Raw genomic sequence first — 23,995 nt, forward strand, 5'->3', positions numbered from 1 at the left:
AATTCATGGCACCAGATTCTGAGCTATATGACTGGAGGGATAGGTCAGACATTAAGAAGATGCTGCCTGCTAATGCAAGTTCCTTAAGGTGGTGCTCTGAAAATAAGAAAGGCATGCAAAATATACATATATATTTCCAGAAGGTTTCTGCAGTGCTTACTCTTTTTAACTACCTTAAGAAAATATCTCTGTAGATTGTTTGGCAATTATACTTCTCATGAGACTTTTGAAGTGAAACTCAACGCAGTTATTCTCAAGTATAGTTGAAATACATTCATTTTAGCATTTGGGTGTTGAGATTTTTGCTTCCATTTTTTAAAGGGTTTATAATAATAATATTCTCCTTTCCTAGCATCCCCCACCCCCCACTTGCTCTAGCATTCTGAATTCCTTGTATTTAAGAAGCTTATTCCGTGTGTTTGGCAAACTGTATCATTAACACTTGAAAAAGCACTGAAACATTTTTTTTAACCTTTTACACATTTATATGCATAGATGTCTGTGCTGAGGTATATAGAGAAAACGTGTGTGGCTTTGATGATGGTGCTCTATTTAATAAACGCCAAGGGCGGTACGAGCTGCCCGTTTGCCGTAAGAGAAGAGCTGATAATTATAAAACGGGGAAAGTCTAGTATGGATATTATATCATTATCTAAAATTGTGTGATTCTTTTCCCTTTGCTTTTTTTCCCTATAAGTTTCTTTTGGGTGGAGGTTGTAATGATGAAGTGGAGAGAATTACTATTACTAACTGGAAAGAATTAAGTGTTTTTAGGATAATTATTCCTGATTTTCCTGAGGATGGTTCTTCCTGTTGGAGCCACGTACTTTTTATACTTAATTTGTAAAAAAACACGAAATACAAAATCAGTGTATGTCATAGGTGTAGCCACCACACACAGATGTGTCACGAGCTCTCAGCCGTTCAGATACTTGCCTACGTTTTAAGCAGTTTGCGCTGTGCAGTTTCAGGCACTTCCTCAATACAGGTATTTGTTTCTAGAGAAAGTGATTTCACATCATTTTAATCTGTAGTACAGTAACAGTCTCGCTAATACAAACTAGTTATGGTGAAGGCATGTCTAACTAGTGAATTAGAGACTGTTTCGAATTCATTATAGTCTGTTCCTCTTAAATTCACAAGTTATTACCATAGTGTTTCTAAATAGAGATCTTCCTGAGACTGCCTTAACTAGTAGATGGGTTTAAAATCAGAAGCATATTTTTCATGTATGAAATTATGTTGAATTTACTTTCTTTGGGAGAGGGGTGTAGAGTTTCTTTAAAAAAACAGTCCCCTAATTAGGTTAAACTGCCTGAGTCTTGTTTATATGACTGATTTGCTTAGTAAGCACTTTCTTAGAGGGGGGAAAAATTCAACTTTAACCAAACAAAAGAATCCCAGATTTCAAATTGATGAAATCCAAATAAATAATCTGAACCTTTAAAAAGTGTTTTTGTCATGTAGTTTTAGAATTCTAAATTAAATAATAAAATTTACTTTTAAACAAGTACAAGACATAATATAAATGCTAAATGTTAAAATATAAATGCTAATTTAAAGTGTTCTTACAAGCTATATTTCACATTATACAGTTGAACTCAAGATTGGAAATTCTCTTTTCTCAATTAAGGCTTCTAGAAACTAGAGAACCTAATGATGAAATGAACGGGGCTGAAGCATAAGAACAGGTCACTGGCCATGTTTGATTGACAAAAGTATGAAACATGAAAAAATGGTATAATGTGGTTCTTAAAGATGTACAGCTCTAGAATTATGAATTCTGTAAACCAAGGGGATATCAATGCAGCAAATTCATATTTATTGAGTTGTTTAGAAACTTACCCTGTAAGTTGACAATATTTATTCATTTATTTGTTCATTCAGCAGTTTTTGAGTGCCTTTTTAAAGTGCCAGACATATGTAATGAATAAAGAGCTTGTAACACATTCATAACTTTTGCTCGAGTAACTCTTTGTTGGCTTTAACCTGAAGAGATAATCCAAAAGGGAGTGTTAATATGTATGTACAGAAACTGATGCCATGTGGAATAATAGTGAGCCACCTAAATCTCTGAAGGGGCCTTGGGTAAACAACTGCTAGTCTCTGAGTGGGATATTGTACTTGACAAGCATTTAAATGGGAAAATCCTGAAGATCTAAATGAGCACAGCATGTGATTGCAGTTGTCCAGGTCTGGAGAAGCTTCTTGGGTCATGCTGATGCCCAGTTCCTGCTGCTGTGTAACTTTGTCTTGGGGAGAGGAGACAGCAACTGGGTATCTGTATTAACTGTTGACCTTGTGGTTACTTTGCAGTCAAATAAAGTGCCCGTGGTGCAGCCATCCCATGCAGTCCATCCTCTCACCCCCCTCATCACTTACAGCGACGAGCACTTTTCTCCAGGATCACACCCGTCACACATCCCATCAGATGTCAACTCCAAGCAAGGTGAGAGCCCTGCCTCCCCAGGCCTGTTTGGATAAGCGAGGACACATGTCACCAGTCTGAGTGACCTCACAGGCGCCTTGCTCCTGTCACGGGGGCATCAACATACATTCATAGGAGACAATAATTTATTTGATAGCAACTTTTTATAAGCATACAAGAACTTGTTATTAGCTTCTTTTACTTTTCAGGATTCAAAAAAACAGAAGAAAAGCATCAAATGGTCATTTTCAAATTGCCAGTTTTGAACATCTATGATCACAATATAAACCAATATGTTGTGCAGATATATTAAAAATTCAGCCTTCAGTGCCGCCTGCCGTATTCATTTATTTCAGCATATACTAGGTGTTGATGATAGTTGATGATAAAAAAAATTTAGAAAAGGGACAAAGTAGTACTTTTTTTTCTTCAACTTTTATCTTTTTAGTCTTTTGTGATTTCTTTCGGTTTCAGTTATATCCTCGTTGTGTTTTATCTTCTTTTTGTTGTTTACCAGCACCGACTTAGATATAAATGTAATTAAAGTACAAAATCAGCTCTGTCTAAAGTCAAAGCAACATGAATCGTCTTTTGCATCTCTGTATTACCACCAAGTTCTGCTTCCATGTCCTTTACAGAGAAACACGCATCGTAAGAGGTCTGAATAATCAAAATGCCCAGTTTCTAACCCGATGGGTGTGAGTTGGTTGTCACACACGAAGCTCCTGTTCTCCAAGCCTCCTGGTCCCATCTGCTTAGAGGAGACTTTGAGGAGGAGTTTATTTACAGAATAGCCTCTGCGCTTTCCACATACATACACACTTGGACCTCAGCAGGCCCTGTAGAAGTTCAAAACAAAAGATCCTAAAGAATCATGTGAAGGCAAAAAATATGCAGGGCTAAAACGTGCCATCTCCAGTGCTTCACCCTTTTGTCCAGCCCTATCTTTGATTGATTGTGAACAACAAAATTTAGTGTGTAAAAAAGAGTTGAGTTCAGAGGCTGTGTTTTTTTCCACTACTCTGAACACTTCGGGTTAAATACAATCATCTTCATTTCCCAACATTGTTAAATAGGCATCTATTTGAGGACTTAGTTACTGTTGGACTTTGACTTGAGTGGAGCCCAAGCACCTTTACTTAGAGAAGGTAGGAATCACCCAGACAAATGTCTCCAGGTTTGTCTGTGTTTTATTCTTCATTTCCAGTCCTTCCTCTTCTCTACTTCCTTTTGTCAAAGACCTCCAAAGAATAGGAAACATCAAAGACAGGTCTGTGGATATATCATGAGAAAGGGAACCTAAGATAGGTGTCTCAGGAAGAAGGCTGAGTTTGAGAGGGGAGATGAAGAACAGGGCCTTGGTGGTGGCGAGTTTGAGGTGCCTTTGGGATCTCTGAAGGGAATGTGAGGGAGGCAGTTTAAATGTGAGTCACAGTCCCAGAGCCTGGTCTGAGCTGGAGAGACACATCTGGGAACCATAAGGATGCGGACGACAGTTTCAGATAGCTATAAATGCCCCAAACAAGCTATTAGCAAAAAGAACCCAACAGCATGTTTTATTTAAACTATTTATTTGTCTAACAATTACATAGCACTTACTCTATTCTAGTCCCTGTTCTAAGCACTTTGAAATAACTTATTTAAAAGAATAACATTATAAAATGTTTTTAAAGAATAATACATGATGGTTCAGTAGTTTTCCTCTCAAGAATTCTAGTACAGTTCAATTTTAAAAAGAGCCAATTTGATGATAGCTATCAGTTACATTTATACTTTGTCTTCTGTTTCCATATCTTATTGCTACCTTTCTTTATTTTACCTTGCTAATTGTTAATTTTTATTTCTCAAACTTTTTTTTTTAAATAAACTCCCCAGAACTAGAGAGGGGACTAGCAAGTATGACCAGAAATTGCCTAAAAATTGAAATCTTTATTTTGGCCTGAAAATTTGTGTGACTTTTGCATTCTACTCTATACACTGTTTATATTTGTTTCAATATAAAGATCCTGGTTTTAGTTACTTTTTTGTCCTGGACTTTGTGTACTCCATCACCATGTAACACACTAAGGGGATATGAGACCTTGTTTTAAGACAAATTAATTGGCATGATTCTGAGTTTGTATCATTCCATTTAGGCACAGTCATCACCAAAAATAAGTATAAAGCTTACTAGATCTTTTACTGTTACTCCTTTTCTCTCCTGCCTGCCTTTTGGTTATATCATGTAGTGCATCTAGTTAGAGCATGGTGGTGCTGAGCGGCTGATTTCAAAGTTCCTGGGAGACTGGTTAGCTTTATCCAAAAATAATCCAAAATAGCAGAAAAAGAGTATCATGTATCTAACCCGAGACTGAATTATCCAGTAAACAAACTCATAAACTGTCAACAGAACCCATTTTCATTTGTAGGAAATAACTTTAGGTTAATTTCCTGTTAGGAAGCACATTCATTTCTACCTTTCTCTCGGTGTGTGACGAAGTGGGGTGGGGTACAGGGCTGTGGGTGTAGGAAAAGGAAAGGAAGCTAATACCAGCCATTTTGTTCCACTCATTATGTCTGATAAAAATGTTAAAAAGAAAGAGCTTTTAGGAAATACCGGGTTTACATACCTGTTTATATGTTTATATCCTTATAAATAACAACAAACACATTGCACTTACACTGCATACCAAGTACTTTTCTGTATTATATACGTGAATGTATTTATTCCTCACAACAACCTCTATTTCATTTTTATTCTAATTTCACACAACAATTAATAATTAACCTCCTCAAGGATCTGTATAGCTAGTGAGTATGTATACTATATCCATACCGTCTGAGTCCAGAATCATTTTAGCTATATTTATAAAAGTTTAAAAATCTTTAAGGATATGCTGCATATATCCTCTAGCACATAGTAAGTGTTCAGTAAATACTCGTTAAATGAATGATGGGAAATGTGTTTTCAGTAGTTGGAAGAGAGGCATAGGCTTCTAGGAGTCTTTGGAAATAGGATCTTAAAACAACAGTAAGCTATTTAGAAAACACAGATCCACTTTCTGGTCATGTAGTGACCTAAGCCACATAATGTCCTTGTGTGTACATTTAAAATGGTTTATGATGTTGACCCAGCATGAGGAATGGGTCTGTTTACTTTACTTGTTCATTTGTTCAGTCATTCGGAGGTGTATTCAGAGCCTCCTCGGGAGATAACCATAGTCTGATACACATATTGGGAAAACAGTCCCTTTCTTCCAAGGAGTGTATAAGCTTATGGAGGAAATCACGCACAAACTGTAAAATAAAATGAAGAACATCTTAAGTACCACATCAAAAGTAAAATAAAATGTTGTAGATTCAAAGAAGAAAGATTTCTCAGAGCTATAAAAGTTAGAGAATATTCCATGGGAGAGAGGTATTTGAAATATGATTAGAATTTTAATAGAAACAGTCAAATTAAATACCCAGCATAGGAACTAGCATGTGGCAGATGCTAAGTAAGTGGTAGTTCCCTCCTTTCTCCTCTGAGCAGTAAAGCCAAATCCAGCTAGTTTGTGTTTTTTGTTCTGTTGAATTACTCTCACACAGAACTACTAGTGCGGTGTTCTCAGTGTACCTAGAACATGGACTAGGATGGAGAGCAAGGTTTTAAGCTCATCTGCTTAGACACATGTGATTGGAAGCAGTTTACTTCTCTGTTCCTGGTGTAAGAGCCCAGGACAAACCATATTTTCTACATACCGAGTCACGTCACCTCTCTGACAAAGGAATTAAAGTAGACAATTCAGAAGGTAGTTTCTGACCTCTAAGCATAATTTTCAAGTTCAGATTTCCTCAAAGTTTCCAAAGTTCTTTTGAGTTGGTCTGGTTTTTGTTTCCAAAACGGAGCAGCCCCCTGGCAGACTCTGAGGTTTGGGGAGGTATCCAGATCTCAGGCTGAGGGAGGCAGCAAGTTGGAGAAACTTCCCTGTGATTCTGGTATGTTAAGAATCACCACTCTAGGCAACCCTGCTGCCCGAACCTCCCCAGACCCAAGAACAAATCCCAGGGTATGAAATTTGGGGTCCACTGTGCCCAAAGAAGTAGTATATCTAGCTTTAAAAAAGGAGATTTTAGACTATTCTTATAAAAAACAGCAAAACTTGAGATGATCTCATGTAGACTCTCTATTAAGAGATTAAAGACCTTTCTCTTTCCTACTTTCTGTGAGAGTTGAGAAATAGTTTGTCCTAACTTCAAAGTCAAATTAACATCAACTTAAAAGGCAATACTTCTTAAGCCATTCCCATATGCTCAAGGCCTTCAATATCTTTTAAGATCCAAATGAAATTCATAGGCATTTTAAATAGTAAAAAATCAGAATACTTAAAGAGCATTTTCCATGTACTGACCTAATTTTGCATACTGGCCAATATAATTACAGCCACTAAATGCATATTCTGAGCGTTAAACTGGGAATATGTTCATACATAGTAATGGTCTTTAAAGCCAGATTATCTGTGTAAAGAAACCCACATGGCTTTTTTCTATTCAGAATCACTTTCCCCCAAATATAAATCTCAGTTTTTATTTTTTGCATTTTTATGTATATGTCTTACCCCTTCTCTTCTGTACCCAAGGTAAGATATAAACAAAGAGATGTCATTTGGGACTAGGATTAGGTATAATTTTTAGGTGGTTTTTACAGTTATAGGGCAGTGTGCTCCAGGGAGTGTGAGCACAAGAAACAATTTGGTGGCACTCTCATTTTCTGTGGAATACAACTAATCCAGAACAGATTGACCTTGGAGCCCAGAGGACTCAACTTGATGAAGAGCTTAGTTGGAGCTGCAGTGGCAGAGACCAAATGAATCATATCAAGTGTGACCATTACGGGGCTGAAGATGATTCCTAATTAATCTTTGATCCTCTGAGGTATCACATTTCCCAAATCTATGTGTCCATAAGGGAGCCAGTGAAAATCTGAAAGTAGCAATTTACCTAATCCTTGAACACCATGGCAGGCCTTCTGCTTATGAAGGGCTGCCATTTTCCATTCTACACAAAAGCAATTGTCTACTATTTTCTAACCAAAGTGAAATAATGAGAGCAAACTAAATAATTTTAAAGTCTTACTTTGATGCTTGTTTTGCTAGCAGCATACTTACTCTTTAAAGAGGTCTTCAAGATACATATACTACCTTAAGACCTGTTTTCTCAGATGCTGAAATCTTGAGAAAAGCTAACAAAGTGACTTCTGTTAAATGGATCTGAAAAATACTGTTTCATTCCAGACCTTAAGTATTAATGACATAAAGCATTTTCTTGCCTTTCTCTTGAAGTCAAAAGTCCTATTGAATCTGAAAACTCTACCTCTTCGTTACTCTTTTTAATAGGCATGTCCAGACATCCTCCAGCTCCTGAGATCCCTACTTTTTATCCCTTGTCTCCGGGTGGTGTTGGACAGATCACCCCACCTCTTGGCTGGTAAGATCCTCCTTGCAACCTTCAGCCACAAATTCGAACACATGTTTTTCTACTTCCCATTCATGGGAAATTAGCTTTCTGAATGATAACATTTGTAGAGTTGGAGAAACTTCCACAAGCAAGGTGCTAACTTTATTTCATTTCAAATTAGAAGATTAAAAACCATACAGACTTTGAAATGGATTGAATCCGTTTGCTAATATGTGTAGAAAATGACTGTGTAGCATTTGCTTTGAAGCTTATAGTTTTATGGATTCAATTTCTGGCTTTGGGCATTTGCTGGGCGGTACAAAGTGCTCAGTGTAGTTTTTCTATTCTGGTTCTTTACGAACAATTTATATGTTTGAAACATAACCTTAGATATATTGAATAGTGATCTTTGCTTATAAATGAGTAAGTGAGGTAAACAACAACTAGAGAGAAGTTTAAAATACAAAAGTATCTTTTGAATGTTAATAAAGTAAGCACCAGTTTGAGTTCAGAGGAGTGGACTTTTTTTTTTTTTTTTTCAGAATCCAAAAGATCTCTATTTTGTTATTTCTAAAAAATCTATACCACTGCTTTCAATTTTTTTTTTATTATAAAGGTAAAGGAAAAATGTATTTGGTGAAGAAACAATAGTTTGATATAGTGTAGCCTAATTTTGTCATTTCATTGTTCACACACAACTTTCCCTGCTCCCACTCCATCCCTTCTCCTCTCCCCACTGCTCACTCCAAGGAAACAGTGCTTCAACTTTAGCAGATGTCTTCTCTCCTTTCTTTATCCGGCTCTCTGTCCCTTCAGCCCCCATGTCAAGGCCCGGTCTCCCCACCTTGACATCCGTACATTATCTCTTCTTCAGCACAGAGTGGGAGGGCTCGTCCTGCCATGGACATTCCAGCTTTCTCTCTCCTCTTTAGCATTACATCTCAGTCAATAACTCTGTTTGCATTTAATTGATTATGCCAACACTTTCAAACCTACATCAGTTATTCTGTCTGAACTTAGTTACTTAGGGGCAATAATCTAGGGCTGAGTTGCATCAGTGGCATCTGGAAATAAAGACTGTAATGAAAAGGGTGAGATGTAGGAAAAAGTAAGAGAGATGGAATTCTCAGAGCGGAGAGAAAATAATTCCAACTAATTGAGCTTTCATTTCTTGACTGTAGCATGGGTATATGGGGGGAGGGGGGAAGCACAGTGCTTTAAAAATATTTATTCATTTTTATATGAACTTTTATTTCCTTCTTCCCTTCTCTGAAATTCTCAAAGATTCTGATAAGGAATCCACTAGCCTGAAAGGAATATTTCACCATTCTCAGGTTCTTTTATATTCAGTAAACCCTGTTTACATGCCTGTTTTGTTGAAAGCATTCGCAGGGCTGGGAGGGGGGAAGGGGTAGAAGACAAGGAATTCACCGACTGCTGTGGAGGACCATGATGATGGTTGGATTGGGTGGAGGATAAGGAGGGGAAGCAGCTGGGTGACTGAAGCACTCACCCTAAAGTGGTAACACTTCCCAAAGTTCTGTTTGAATTCCTCCCTGTCCTCCCCTCATCACACTCTTATTGCTGGTTGGTAACTCGTGTTTTGTCATTGATGGGTTCCTTTCTTCTGTGACCTCAGGCAAGGTCAGCCTGTATATCCCATCACGGGAGGATTCAGGCAACCCTACCCATCCTCACTGTCAGTGGACACTTCCATGTCCAGGTAGGTGGAGGTGGAAACCGGGCGCTCCAGGACAGGATGCTCTAACGCGCTTGCCTCTTGTGCGCCTCTGCTTGCCTCTCGTTCAGGGGGCCAGGCGGGTGCGCAGCTCAGCCACATCTGTCTGCAGTGTGCCTGGCTCCCACACTAGGCGTCCTAGAGATTCCTGGGTAGGAGCCAACGACAGCACAGCACCAGCCACGCCCGTCAGGGAGATGAACTCAGTCACACTGGGAACCGTGCCTCAAAAACGTTTCACTGCTACCCAACTGTGGGATGGGAAATGTCCCCAAAGGGGACGATATTAGAAGAGCTTGTTCGATTCAAAACATGTTGGGGGTGGGGTCAGGGGGAGGGTAAAGACTGGTTTGGTCTCAGTTCTATAATTTGCTTTCTACAAGGAAAGTTGCATCAGTTTCATGTGACAGTGTTTGAAAATGCCCAGCTAGTCTAGAGCCTTCCTAGACCAAGGCTGTCAGAAAAGAAGCAGTGGTGCTTCTGGGCTGTCAGGCCGTACGGGTGTGTGTCCTAGTGTGTGACTCAGGCCCTGTGTGGACATTCTGGTGCCAGCGAAGCTCTGTGAGGTCTGCTGTGCCACACTGCTCTGTGTAATGCTTCTGCCTCTGGAAAGGATGGCGTCTGTGCCCTGTGCTCGATGTGCACACACACTTGCGGTGTATCATCTGTGTGTTCCATGTGGCTTTTTCAAGGGAGCCAGCATTATCACGCTGGAAATCAAACTGTTGGGTTAGTAACTGGTTGTGAATCTATTTTCTAATACAGGTATGAAATTCGCAGTTTTCTGTGGTGAATTTCAGCTTGTTAAAAAAACATTATTTTCTTTCAGTAAATTATAAATCTAGCTGGTTGGGAGGGTATGAAATTAATATCCTTCCCCTCAAAATATATTTTTATACTTTTTAACATTGTAAGAACTACGCGATGACAGGATTTTCTCACAGGCAAATAACAAGCATCCTGTATTTTTGCAAATGGTACATTTAGCAAAGCATCATTATTTAATCAAATATTTGTATTTTTCCCATGCCTCCTTAATTTTTAAAAATTTCTTTCTGAGGTATTACAAATCTAATCAGAGTCCCTTCTTTCCTTCCTAGATGAAGGAATTAATTGTACAGGCTGTGATGAAAGACCTGAGAATGTTGTTTTTGTTGAATTAAATGTTTACTTTAAAACAGTTTGAAAAGCAAAAAGTTCTAAAGCATATCTAAATTTATCCAAAGAGTTTGTTGAAAGTACTGTCTTTATTTTATTTTTCTTGCACGGCAGTTTCCCTCCTTTGTGTTGGGTGGTGGTGGATATTTTAAGACTTTTTTTAATGCTCTGCAAGCATACTCTGGGAAAAAGCCTTTATTTTAACATGTGTTATTTTTACCTTGATGCAAAACTTTATCTTTCCCTTTAATTAAATCATTTCCCTTAATTTTGTTATCAATTTTCCATTCAGCTAGATCTCTCAAACATTTCTTTCTTTCTGTGTAGAAAATTATTTGGGATGATGTTGATGGCAAGCAACCTTATTAAATTGGGGACTGAACAAACCTTCTGCCCCATATTTTCTCAATCATTCTCTCCTGGTATTAGGAAAGATGCCAACAGGATGAGAAATGTGATGGTTTGCTTAAGGATGTAGACAGAGATTTCTAAGTGTAATATCTTTAGATTTTAAAATCATTTAAAAAGCTAAATCTTAATAAAGTGTTATATTTCCAGTAATTGCTCTTACTGAAATTCTTCTCTGAAAACTGCTTTGCAAGAAAAGTGACTCTTTTTTTTTTTTTTAATCCTATGGCCTAGAGCCCTCCCAGGAAAAATGCCAGATTCCACTATTAGCTTGAAAAAAAAATTCTGTTACATGGTGAATAATTATACATATTTTCCGCCTGAATACAGAAAGGAAAGAAATTAATCATCAGCCTGCTCTCACTTATAGTTAATACTCCTGTGTAGGAAGATGTGTTTTCATTCTCAGCCAGTAACAGTTAGTGGGTTGTTTCAGAATTCCATTCAGCTTTTGCTACAGCAGTACATTTTCTTTTCTTGTCTTTCCTGCTTTTAGGTTTTCTCATCATATGATTCCTGGTCCTCCTGGTCCCCACACAACTGGCATCCCTCATCCAGCTATTGTAACGCCTCAGGTCAAACAGGAACACCCCCACACTGACAGCGACCTAATGCACGTGTAAGTGTGCCTCTGTTTTCACCTGCGTATGCCTTGCGGTGCTGAGGATTCAGACAACACAGTTATTCCCTGTTGTTGAATCTTCCCCTGATTATGAAAAGCAGTATAGCTCTGCCTTGAAAGCTCTGTCCCTGAGGACGTTAAGCAGCTTGATTCCCACTGCTCTGATTTTGGTTCTGAGATGGGGAAGGAGCACAGGCGTTAAAAGGTCAATGGAACCTCACCAAAGGGGAGTGATCTTCAGAGCTTAGGGACTGAACAACTTGAGCTGTTTTAACCATTTACTACCAGGTTTTAATTGGGCTCTGACTGTTGGGGGAGCCCGGAGTGGAGTAGATTTTGGAGGGTTTAACGTGTTTCTTTCTGGAACTGCAGTGACCCTCCATCAAGGTTTCAAAAGCACAGAATTCAAGGGAAAGGGGCAAACCAAACCCAGGACTTCCTTTCGGGTCAGGGTTGTCTACGGCTGTTACAGCAGGGCTACATTCTCTGAAGAGATTGGTAATTGAGTTTCTTAATCTAGGGTTTGTCCTGGGATGGGAGGTTGGGATGGAGTGAGCACGTGCCATAAAACCCCTACAATTACAGGCAAAGCCAGCATGCATTTGTTTGGGGGAGAGAGTCTGAAGTTTCATTAACCCCTCAGAGGGGCCACTAACCCAAAAAAGTGAAGAACCTCAGTTCTGGCGGAAGATTGACCACCTGCACTATGTGTTCAGCTTTTCCCACCGTGACCAAGGAGCTCGGCCTCAGGGCTCTAGATGGAGCATCTTCACAAACCCGTGCCCATGTTGTGTTAAACACTTCAGTAGCTAGAGGTGAACTTTCTTATTCACACAGAGTTGGTGACTCACTCTTCAAAGTCGATGCTGTTCTGGGGCTTGCAGAGCCCAGGGCGGTCCCCAGCCTGAGTGGGACTCGGATGTAAACAGGTGCTCTGCTTATCTCCTCCCATCTCTTCCCTGTTCGTCTACCCCTTCCCCACCCACCCCACCCCTACCTTGTAGGAAGCCTCAGCATGAACAGAGGAAGGAGCAGGAGCCAAAAAGACCTCACATTAAGAAGCCTCTGAATGCTTTTATGTTATACATGAAAGAAATGAGAGCGAATGTCGTAGCGGAGTGTACTCTAAAGGAAAGTGCAGCTATCAACCAGATTCTAGGCAGAAGGGTAAGTAGTGGGATGCTGTGTAAATAATCATGGTAACCGTGGAACTGCTTCATTAAAATCTAACCCAAGGCACTCACCTATCAGGTGGTCATAGAATGCATTTGTATAGTCACCAGCTACTTGGGGAAGTAACAAGGAAGTAACATGATAACCTTTAGAAGTAAATGATTTAATGCATTGTAAGTTTATTTTTTTGGTGGGCAGGGGGAGGTAATTAGGGTTACTTTATAACAGAGGTACTGAGGATGGAACCCAGGACTTCGTGCATGCTAAGCACGCACTCTACCACTGAGCTAAACCTCCCCCTGATATATGCATTGTAAACAACTTAGATTGTACCTGGCACATAGGAAACTTCCTGGAAATGATAACTATTTTCCCTGTTATCATTCTTTACACAAATATTTATTGAGTGTCATTTATGTGCCAGGCTCTGTAGTAGGCATTAGATAATTTTTCTGAGTAAAATAGATGTAGTCCTTGCCTTCATGGAGCTTGAAGTTTTGTGACAGGATACAGCTATTAGACAAATAATTACCCAATTAAATATATAATTAAATTGTGATAAATACCGTGAATGTGAAGAGCAAGAATCTGAGAACACAGGGGGCTGAGAAGGGCCCCTCTGAGACAATAGCACTTGAGCTGAGACCTGAGAGGTGAGTGGGGAGGAAGCGGTGAGTGGGCCAGGGTGGGTGGACTCCCCCACACGGAGCAGCATGCGTGTGCAGACGCCAAAGCAGGAGAGCACTTAGCCCACTCAGGGGGCTACAGAAAGGCCTTGCGGGGCCAGCCACGCTTCTGGAGACCCTGGCAAGCAGAGGTGGCTGCCCCTGTAAGCAGATCGTTCTACGTTGAAGCTGTAAATGGAAGAATTTGTATGGGCCAGAGAAGAATTTGTATGGGCTCTCTGATTCTTAAAGTGTACATGTGCCAACTTTCTGGGTTGCCCCTCTCTTTTTCTTTTATTGCTTCTTTCACCAACGCTGAGAGCTTGTTCTGAGCGCCTGTCCAGTACCAGGCACGGGACTGCAGTTAGAACAGACCCTCTTAGATTTCTTTATCCGGCCACCAGCCCAAAGGCTGGTCAGTCCTCCCTGGTACGTACTGAGGGTTGAGATGGGTTTATTTAGTTAGGTAGCTGAAGGGTGGAAGAAGAAAACTGAATTTTTCTAATTCAAGTAACATTTTTCTTGTAACTGCATTATAATTTCAGAAATGCCTCATCTTCCCTTGTCAGTGCTCTTCGTGTATGTGTGGTAGCCTCTTAAAATAGGACCTTGTGTATCTGTTTTTGCAGCCTCTTAAATTCATGATTTGCAAATGAATATTCAGGAGGAGGGGCTTAACAACCTTTGTGAGACTTAGAGATCATGTTTTGGCTGTTGATGATAATTTTTATCATGTTTGTTACAAACCTAATACATTTCAGCATTTATAACAGAAAACATTCAGGAGATTTCCAGGCCATGTGAACAGATGGAGGAAAGGAGGCGTTCTTGTATTATCGATTCCTGTTGGATAGCATAAGGATGCAGCTATTTCCAATCTGCAGGACACCAGGGTTTCAGGGGTAGGGTACAGTGGCAGATTATAGCTCTTTTGGTGCCCTGTGCACAATACTCTATCTCCCTGTGGATTCTTAAACACTTAATAACAATAATTACAATGATTTCCCAAGCGAGATCATTGCAGATGAGTGATTCCCATCATCTTTGAAGAACTCTGCCTTAAAAGCTTAAAGGCTGATGACCATTTCCCCTGACCCTTTAAAAGAAGTCAGAGGAAAAGAAGGGTTCTTATTTCAGCTTATGTAAAACTCTTAGTTTTTTGGGGGGTTTTTTTGTTTGTTTTGTTTTGTTTTGTTTTGTTTTGTTTTGTTTTTTTGAATTAAAAGTCCCTGGTCCTCCAGTGGGATTTATTTTCCTGCTCAGGAAAGTAAGGATATGATATAGATGTACGCTTCCTATTTTTAATGCATGTTTCCAACAGTTGCTACTTTCTCAGCTCCCTTAACAATCCCCAGATCAGAGCATGTGTCCTCAAGGATGGTTCTCATTTGGGGTCTCTCTCTGTCTTTGATTTGGACACCTGTTTCTATTTATAGGCCTCTGAGATCTTTGATTAAGATCAGGTTTTCTGTCCTTTCATAGCTCCCCTCTGGCAGGGTAGTCCTTGCTAGTTCTTTAAAGTTCCTGGCTTTAAAATCATGAAGTTTTACGCTGGGATAATTAGACTTCTTAATAGTGGAACTGAAATTCATCCTGGAACATTTTATCTTTTGATTTTTATTCACCTTTGCTATATCTCTGGCATAGAAATGTTCATTCATATGCATGTGAATCAAAGTTTTCTTCTCTGTATTATAAATAACAGTATAAATAGTACTTTAAGCTTTTTCTTGTCAGACCTTCCAGGCTATTAGAGAAAGTCCATTTATTGGAAATTTATTGTTAGAATTTTTACATCTTGGAACTGTGTAAGTTTCTTCAAATTAAATGGGTATTTTGCTTCTGTCAGTAAGCAGAAAGGATAGAAAAGCATTTTCAGTCAATTGTGTTTCAGAAATTCCTGTAAAGAAGGACCATCTAGTTTGTATCAGACTTTATTTTTGTTTTCAATGCAAAACTTTAATGCCGTCATGTTACCTATTCTTTTACTCTGGTAAACAATGTTTTATTCTGAGTAGAGTTTGTGCATTCAAAATGCCAGGGAACTAAAAGCAACTGAAAATGCAAGTGAACAGTTTAATCTGTGGCCTGTTTTTTCCCTCTTGAATTTTGCTTAGTTTTGTTAGCTAGGGTCTTGTCAACCTGTTTCCTGCTATAACTGAAAAATTCCTGCTATAACTGAAAAATTCCTGCTTGTTTAACTGGTTGTTTGGGTAAAAAACCCAACCTCCATATGTATTTTTGGAGATAGTTTTCTTTACAATTCCCAGTTTTCTCAGCAAGTTATAAAGCTGTCATAATCATATGAAATTTTACTTTAAATTACTCAATTTTTTATATTATAAAAATATACTTATATATAAATATAAAATATATTTTGCAATAATATGACAGATTAGCAAATGAATAAATTTACAAAGTAGGTCACATCTTTTTCCCCTTTAGTCTCCTTTTTTGTTCCTTTTTAGTAATGCTTTGCTGCTTGCCAATCACATTAGCACCAGAACTGTCTAAATGTTAATAGTCAGTCTTTTCTCAAAAAAAAAGAAGAAAGTGTAGGCTGATATTTTCTACTGTGCCCACCTTGGCTTATTCTCCCTGCGATGGTCTCTAGCACCAGGTCCAGGACTCAGATTTAGAAAAGCTGTCAGTTGACAGAAGCAGTGTGACTTTTCCTGCCTCAACGTCCACTGCTCCCCAGGAGTGGCTTCTAAGGTACGACTTGACTGTGATTACTCTGCTGATACAAAGAACTGTGTCTCAGGTAACTCAGGTTACTTTTTCAGAGTTTTTTTTCTTGCCACCTCATCTCCCTCAACTTTTTTTTTTTTTTTTTTTTTAAGAAAAGCACATTACCTGATTTGCTTTAGGCTCTTAACTTTACAGTCTGCACTTCTAAAGCAATTAGAAATGAAATCATTTACCCTACCCGACACAGAGGCCCTGGCTTCCACGGAGCTTTCTGAAGGAAATGGACTCCGCCCCCACCGCGTCCGGAGTTTTGGGGAGGGTGGGTGCAGCCCAGGGCGCTGTCTGCTCTTCTCAAGACCAGGTTCTGGTTCTCTTAACAGACAAGAGCAGCAGGTGTTGTCTCCTTGAGGCCGCGCTCTAGGGGCCGCGTCCAGGCTGAGGACACAGACAGAGCCTCCGCCACGGCAGCCTTTCTTTCTCGTCAGCCTGTCTCCCTTCCTGCTCCTTCCTTCCCCCAATCCAACTACACCTTTCTTTTCTTTTGGATTTATCATTTTTGAAAACAAGAACAAAATTAAAATCATCGTGGAGGGTAGACATGAGAAAGAATCACTCAGCTTTTAATGGGAAAGAAGAGAAATGGGCAGCAACACGCCCCAGGGCTGGGAGAGCTGGAGTGGGAGCCAGGCTGACCTAGAGTGTGCGTGCATGCGTGCGTGTGTGTACACTCACGCAGGTGTGCGTGGTGTGGGCTCAGGTCCACTCCTCCTGCAGCCATTGCCTCTGTGCTGTCACCTCTGGCCAGCGGGTCCCCCACGGTGCAGCCAGTTCTCGGGGGTTCTGACGACAGAGAGAAGGGAAGTAGGGAACGTACTTGAAAACTGCCCATTGAGGACGTGGGGCAAGTTGTGTGCAAACACACAAAGTGCAAATTACAGGCTGCGGAAGATCCCAGATGGTGCCTTGCCTACATGAGCTGTTTTGCTCTGTAAGATATACATCAGTCACGTAAAGGGAAATGGAAAGTTTGCAGGGAGTCAGCTGCTCCATTCTCCAAATTAGACCTGCAAGTCTCAAATTCTAGATAGCAAAATAAACTTAGATCCTGCTTCTTGCTTTCAATCAGAAGGAAGCTATAAACATAGCCATAAACTGTGCATGAGTGATTGTACAGTGTTATGAGTGTTCTTCCCTTTGAACAATGAGTGTTTAAATAAGTGTGAGGGGAGGGTGAAGAGACTGAGGCAGACTGACTTCTGCTGCTATAGACAGCATCATGTGATGAAGGTTTCAGACTATTCATATGACAGAGAGGGCCAGGATGTATCCGTGTGGAAGAAACCTTTGGACATGAGCTTATTTGCGTAAATAAATGATGCTTGGGCTCCGGTGTTGGCCTATGCTACAATCTATGAAAAAGGGCCACGTTGGGTGTTGAGTCTCACCAGTGAACATTCACTTCCATTTGTGTTGGAGAAGAGAAGGGGTGAGTGACAGGCCATTTCACACTACAGGTTTCATGTAATATGAGAACAGGATAGAGAAACCAAAGTTTGAGTCTCACTCCAGCCACCAGACTCCAGCTGGATTTCGGCAACACGTGGTTCTGCCATTTAAAAATAAATCAAAGTTTATATGCTTAATATTTTTATTCTTCAGTGTTTAAAATATGGACTATGTAATACTGTTACTATTTTGCTTTTACTTGATTTTCCCTCTTCCCCTCTCTGTTTCAGTGGCACGCCCTCTCCCGTGAAGAACAGGCTAAATATTATGAATTAGCACGGAAGGAGAGACAGCTCCACATGCAGCTCTACCCAGGCTGGTCGGCCAGAGACAACTACGTAAGTGCCTCCCGCCCACCAGCCGCTCTCCCCTCACTCGTGCTCTTTCTTGCTCTTTTCAAGGAAGTGTGTTGTAGGGTATATCTAATGCTGGCGCTGTTTCCTATTTTTGAAAGTTAATGAACTTTATAATAAAGATTTCATGGATCTATTGAATTTTGAAAGCTTTGAGCTGTCATAATTTTTTTTATTGGCTATAAGTGCTACTGAATTTTTTTAAGTAAAATTTTTTAATCCCCCCCCGTAAATACTTTATATTAAAGTGTTGGTAAAAAAAGGTCTTATTAAAAGCCCATAATCTTATCATGTGAAGGCAGCATAGTAATAACTAATTACACTACCTTTCAGTATTTTTTCTATGCATGTGTTTTTATTTTTCACTTGGATATAAGTGGGTGAGTTGGTGGGTGAGTGTATACACACTTTTGTGTTGTGCTGCTTGCTCATATAATATGCATTTTTCTGTTGTGACATAGTGTTTCTATACATCAGTGTTAACAATACAATTCTATACAATATTTCTATACAATACAAATATTCAGATATACAGATATATAAATATTCTATACAATATTTCATTGAGTGAATGTCACAATTTACTTATTTTTTTCCTGCTTTTAGACATTTTCTTCCTACTTTTTTTATAATCAGAAATAATCCTGCAATGAACTAACTGCGTAACAGTTTTTTCTATATCTAGGACTTATTTTTGTAGGATAGATTCAACTGGTGATTGTTGAGTAAAGGAGATAAATATTTTAAAGGTTCTTGATACATACCATCAAATTGCTTTCCAAAATGACTATATTATTTTACAGTTCTTTTACAATGTATTTAAATGACCGTTTTGCCGTAGACTACTCAGAACTAGATAAAAAAATTTGTTTGTTTCATATTAATGCACCCTGATGTCTATTATATATTTTATTCAGATGGAGTAGGTATTATCATATTTTTTAAGTTGTACTGATTTTATTGGCAAAAAAACCCACATCATTTATATTACTGAACATCTTACTCATGTAGTCTTGATATAGCAAACACTTTCTGAGAAAAAATATAAATGATATTAGTTTTATCATATTGTATAGAGAGGAGTGATTTTGATTATTTAGGCTCTTAATTTTAAAAACTGAAGATCATTTTCATGTTCCTTGTGAGACGAGCATTCAGAGTGCCAGCCAGGACAGTCTTCATGTGAAATGGAATTGTCCCTTTTAAAGAGGGCAAGGTGAAGCCATAAGTAAGTCAATACGTCAGTTAGTGTGTGGCCCTTGCTGTAGAGGGTCCACGGGGCTGCATGTGCGAGATCATACATCCCATGTAACGAGGCACCTAGACTTTTGGAATACATTCGTTTCCCGTAACGTGCTCTGAGTCACTACTGGTCAGGATTTGGAGCTTAAACGCTGGATGTACAATTGTGACGTGGAAGTAAGGGTCCTGCTGTTTGTCACTTGTGAGCAGCAGGTTCGTCAGCTCTCCTGGATTGTTGTTTTGGTTACTTAATAACTACCATATGCCGATTGTCAAGAACTGTCTTAAACGCTGTTATTTTCTAATTCTTATAATAAACCAGTGGCATAAGTAGCATTACATTTTACAGATGAGGGAAATGGAAAGGACCAGAGATTGAGTAATTTGTCCAGGGCCAAGTAGTGGCTAAACTGCAGGTGACACCCAGGCCCCCTGACTTCACAATCTGTGCACGTTCCCTCCTCCAGGCAGACCAGCTCAGTCTTCCACGGCCTTCTTAGGAACACTGCTTTAGTTGAGTTTTCTCCCTGAACTGGGCTTCTGTTCTCTGGGCAGTAATTAGCATTATGTGGATAGAGCCTCTGCGGTGCCCTTTAAGTGGGAAGATCAGTCAGTTCCCTACCTGAAGGGTTTCAGAAGTGGCCTCCTCAAACCCTGTCCTGGGTCTGTTGGACCTGGTCAGTGTTGTCTTCTAAGGGAGAATGGCTTCCTTCTTTGATGCCTGGGAGAGCTTTGCTGTGCGGTGAATCTGCATAGACTGAGCATTGCATGCTGAAGTTTCTATTTCTGACCCTTAAGGAAAGGAGTGAGCTTTACTTTTAAAAAGAGATAAACACCTCTCTCTATCTCTCTCTCATTCTTTCCCCTTTTCTCCATGTGGAGAGTGGGAAGAAAGTAGTTTTAAAGAAAACCAGTGTAATGTGACTTTACCCTTAAAGATTTTCCTTTTTAAAACTTTCAAAGGAAATTGCATAACTTGATTTTAGGATCCCTTTGAATGGAGGGGAAATCCAGCTTTGTTATATACAGTTTTGATAATAATCAAAATAAGCCTCTTAATTACTAAGGCAAACAAAAGTCAATCAAATGGTAGCACTTTAGCTAAAGATATTAGTGTGTTTTTAAAATAAGGGTACAGGAATAGAGTCCAAACAAGGTACATGCTCTGTATCTTGTAAATGAGATACTAGCATTTATTTGTCAGGATGCTATCCTCATGTGCTCACTGAGAGTGTATTAAATATGTATCTCAATGGTTTAATATGAAAATGCCCTATTCTATGGCATCATAGATTTTATAACTTCAATTTGTTTTTATAACTTTCATTTTTCATAACAGAAGTTTTCATAAATCAACAGTGCATGTATTTTCTCAGGTGAGATCAGCCAACTACTTAGAGCTCTTATTTAGTTTTTTGTTTTTGTTTGGGGAGGGTAATTAGGTTTATTTTTTAAATGGACGTACTGGGGATTGAACTTAGGACCTCATGCATGCTAAGCACACACTCTACCACTGAGCTATACTCCCCCCCCCCCACCACCACCCTTAGAGCTTTTAAATGTAGTGCTGAAAACCCCTGGACTATATATAATTTAAATGAAAATTTTGTGCATGTTTACCACACATGAATTTTGTTTTTGTGTAAGTTGACATATCCAGACTCCTTAGGTCCTTTTGTCTACCTTAAATGTAAGTTGTCTTGAAGCACTGGTTTATATCCAGAATATAGCCCCTCATAAAGGCAGCATCAGCCGGACACCTCCGGCCACAGTCACGTGCCCCAGGCACGTCTGGGTGGCAGAGACGTGCTGAGACGCGGGCGGTGCGCGTGTGAGCTGACAGCCATGTGGAGAGGGGCCCCGGGACGCAGCCCGTCATGGTGCCTGTGAGGAGCTAGGTTACAGTGATGAGCTCTGCCTGGGGGTGCGGCGGGGTGACGCAGAGAAGGCTCCTGGAGCAAATGACACTTGAGATGAGTCTTGAAGGGCAAATGGGAGCTAGGAGGAGAAAATGAGGATGAAGGTTCTAGACACATGGAACCTTATTGCACCTTCTGAAAAGCACAGTCACTGTATTTGAAAGGAAGACAGCAGTGCCCGTGAGAAGCGTGCTCTCCCTCTGTCGGCTGCCCTCCTCCTGGCGTGCCTTAATACTCTTGAAGACCACTCCATATTTTTGACATGCTGCTTCCCAAGGTCACTAGTATCTGCTGTTTGCCTTAGTGTTTGTGAGAACAGTTTCAGTCAACTTGCCAAAGACATAAAGCCTCAATGGTCCGGTCATGTGACATGAAGAAAAAATACTTCGAGGTGCTGAAAATATATACTTAAATATATTCCCACAGTATACTCAATATAATCTTACGGTTTTATTTTTTGTTATTGGTTAATGTGGTTATCACTGCAGACATAAGATAGAGATATTGGATGTGATATGTGTTCTGTTACACTTGTTTGAAACGACCATGGGACCAAACATTGTAAAATTGTGATTAAGATGATTTTGAAATGAGGCACATTCATGTTATTGTGTCTGTTTTAAGAACAAGATTCTTAACTGCCAGAAATGTCTTCAAAATTATCTTTTTGAGTTTTCTCAGGTTCTGCCTGAACATTTCTACTGCTGCCCTTTGTTATCATGCCTATGCCCTGGGGGCCAAGGGTCCTCAGTTAACATTATGGACTTTTAATTAGATGGTGGAATCCACAGGAAGGGAGATTTATCATGAACACTACCAGAGGTGGGCTCTAAGTTTGGTGGTTAGAAATAAAAGGAATGCCTGCTTAAGTGGGCTTTCCTTGAAGGGGGTTCTGTGGCCACAGCCCTAGGACATCATTAACCTAATGTGTGTATGAGACCACTGCTAGCGTCCGCACTAACCATGTTAAATATGAAGTGGTAGAGACAAGGGTCACAGAGAAGAATTCTCGCTCGCTCTTTTGCTCTCTGCTTCTAGGTACAGGTGGGGAGATAATGAGACAACTTGACCTCTTGGTTGACCACCTGCCTGTCCTTTGTATCCCATTCACAGTACAGTCTCTAACATGACGATGTGCCTGTCTTCTTGCAGGGTAAGAAAAAGAAGAGGAAGAGAGAGAAACTGCAGGAATCTACATCAGGTAGGCACCATGTGACTTTCCAGTCAATTCTCATGCTTCTGACAAACACCTTTTAAAGTAGTCGACACCTTTCTACACAGTGCTTTGTTCTTCAGCTGTAACGTGTGATTCTGTAACTTTGCTTTTCTTCCTAAATTCTTTAAAAATGTTGAAAAGACCTTTCTTTTAAACGTGACTATGTGAAGGTACATCTGAAAACTCCTTTCCCAGACCCTGTGACCTGGAATCCCGGTTGTTAGCTGTGGTTGTTTTTTGGTTTTGTTTTTTATTGTCCATGTTCTCTTTGCTTTAACACTTCTGTTCCTCTCTCTGCGTAACTGCTTACAATACAGTTTCTTATGATGATTCTGTAATATACCACTTTGTGTCCCCTTGAGAATTGTTTCTGTGATTTGGGGTTATTTAAAAATGTAAAACATGGTAGGGTTTATCTTTCCTGTACATTAATTCAAGGCATCAAACCGTGAGGCCCTATTTATTTCCCCGTTTTCTTGCATTAAAAATAAGGCCTCCACTTGTACTGCACAAATAAAAATGGCTGGTATAAGAACCATAAAAAGTAAAGCAAACAAGTCCACGTGATGTTGTAGCTACTACGTGTTTGGAATGTACAAAAACCGCTTCAGTAAAAATTTGTTAAAGACACAATTTTCTGCAGGTACAGGTCCAAGAATGACAGCTGCCTACATCTGAAACATGGTAAGAACGACTCTCTGGTCCTACTGCTGACGTTAGTTATAAACAGAGGCACTTGCTTGTGAATCTTCTTGCTCATACTGATGCAATTCAGCATTGCTCTTTTAAAGAGGAAACTCCACCAAAATCCAATCAGCGCTTTCAAACATCTGATGGTTTTTATACCGGCTATGTGTCTGCAACATAGTATGCGTATCTCTCTTCTCCCCTCTTTTGCCCCTTTAATCTTTCTCCATTCCCATTCCCCTAACTTGTCAGCCATTCCTTACTGACCAGTGGCACATCTGCCTGCTAAAAACCAGACAGGCAACAAAAACCGGCAAAACACTATCTTACTCCACAGACCTGGGGCTGCATTTGAGGAGCTCAGGCCCAGACTAGCCCAGGACTCAGAAGCTTTTACTCTGTAGAGACTTCTCAATTGAGATGATAAATAGAGACTTAAAAGTAATAAGAAAAATAGAGATGCTTAATTTTTTCTATTATTTAAAAATATGGCGTGGGGACTTAATTGACTGTATTCTGCTGTAAAGGTCTTTACTGGTAACCATGGTTAGATCTCACTCTCATCTTTGTAGGTAGTATTTATTTCATTTCTTTTTATTGTAGTTATTTTACTTTTGACCACCAACGCTGGTGGGAACCTGGCTTTGTAAATTGCTGCAGTGTTTGCTCAGCTTGGAACTCACGTGTGTACACCTTCTCCCGGGGACAGTTCCTCTCAGAGGCGCTGCTCCTTCTGTTCTCTCTAGGAGCCCGCATCCCAGTGCTGTCAGC

General features: G+C 39.8%; 1 protein-coding gene across 7 annotated transcripts in view; it reads left to right on the plus strand.

Moving 5' to 3' along the window:
* Positions 1 to 23,995, plus strand: part of LEF1 (lymphoid enhancer binding factor 1) — a 108,003-nt gene that overhangs the window by 70,878 nt on the left and 13,130 nt on the right. For 2 of the 7 annotated variants that reach the window (XM_010999065.3, XM_064484279.1), the window contains exons 4-11: positions 2,317 to 2,449; positions 7,786 to 7,876; positions 9,486 to 9,569; positions 11,647 to 11,769; positions 12,777 to 12,939; positions 18,038 to 18,145; positions 22,474 to 22,522; positions 23,181 to 23,221. In XM_010999065.3, coding sequence (XP_010997367.1) covers positions 2,317 to 2,449; positions 7,786 to 7,876; positions 9,486 to 9,569; positions 11,647 to 11,769; positions 12,777 to 12,939; positions 18,038 to 18,145; positions 22,474 to 22,522; positions 23,181 to 23,215 — 786 coding nt within the window. In that variant the 3' untranslated portion in view covers positions 23,216 to 23,221. The other 5 variants (XM_010999064.3, XM_064484277.1, XM_010999067.3 and 2 more) reach the window with 4 other exon arrangements.

The sequence above is a fragment of the Camelus dromedarius genome, chromosome 1 (genome assembly GCF_036321535.1).
Source record: "Camelus dromedarius isolate mCamDro1 chromosome 1, mCamDro1.pat, whole genome shotgun sequence".
In the NCBI taxonomy this organism is placed as follows: domain Eukaryota; kingdom Metazoa; phylum Chordata; class Mammalia; order Artiodactyla; family Camelidae; genus Camelus; species Camelus dromedarius.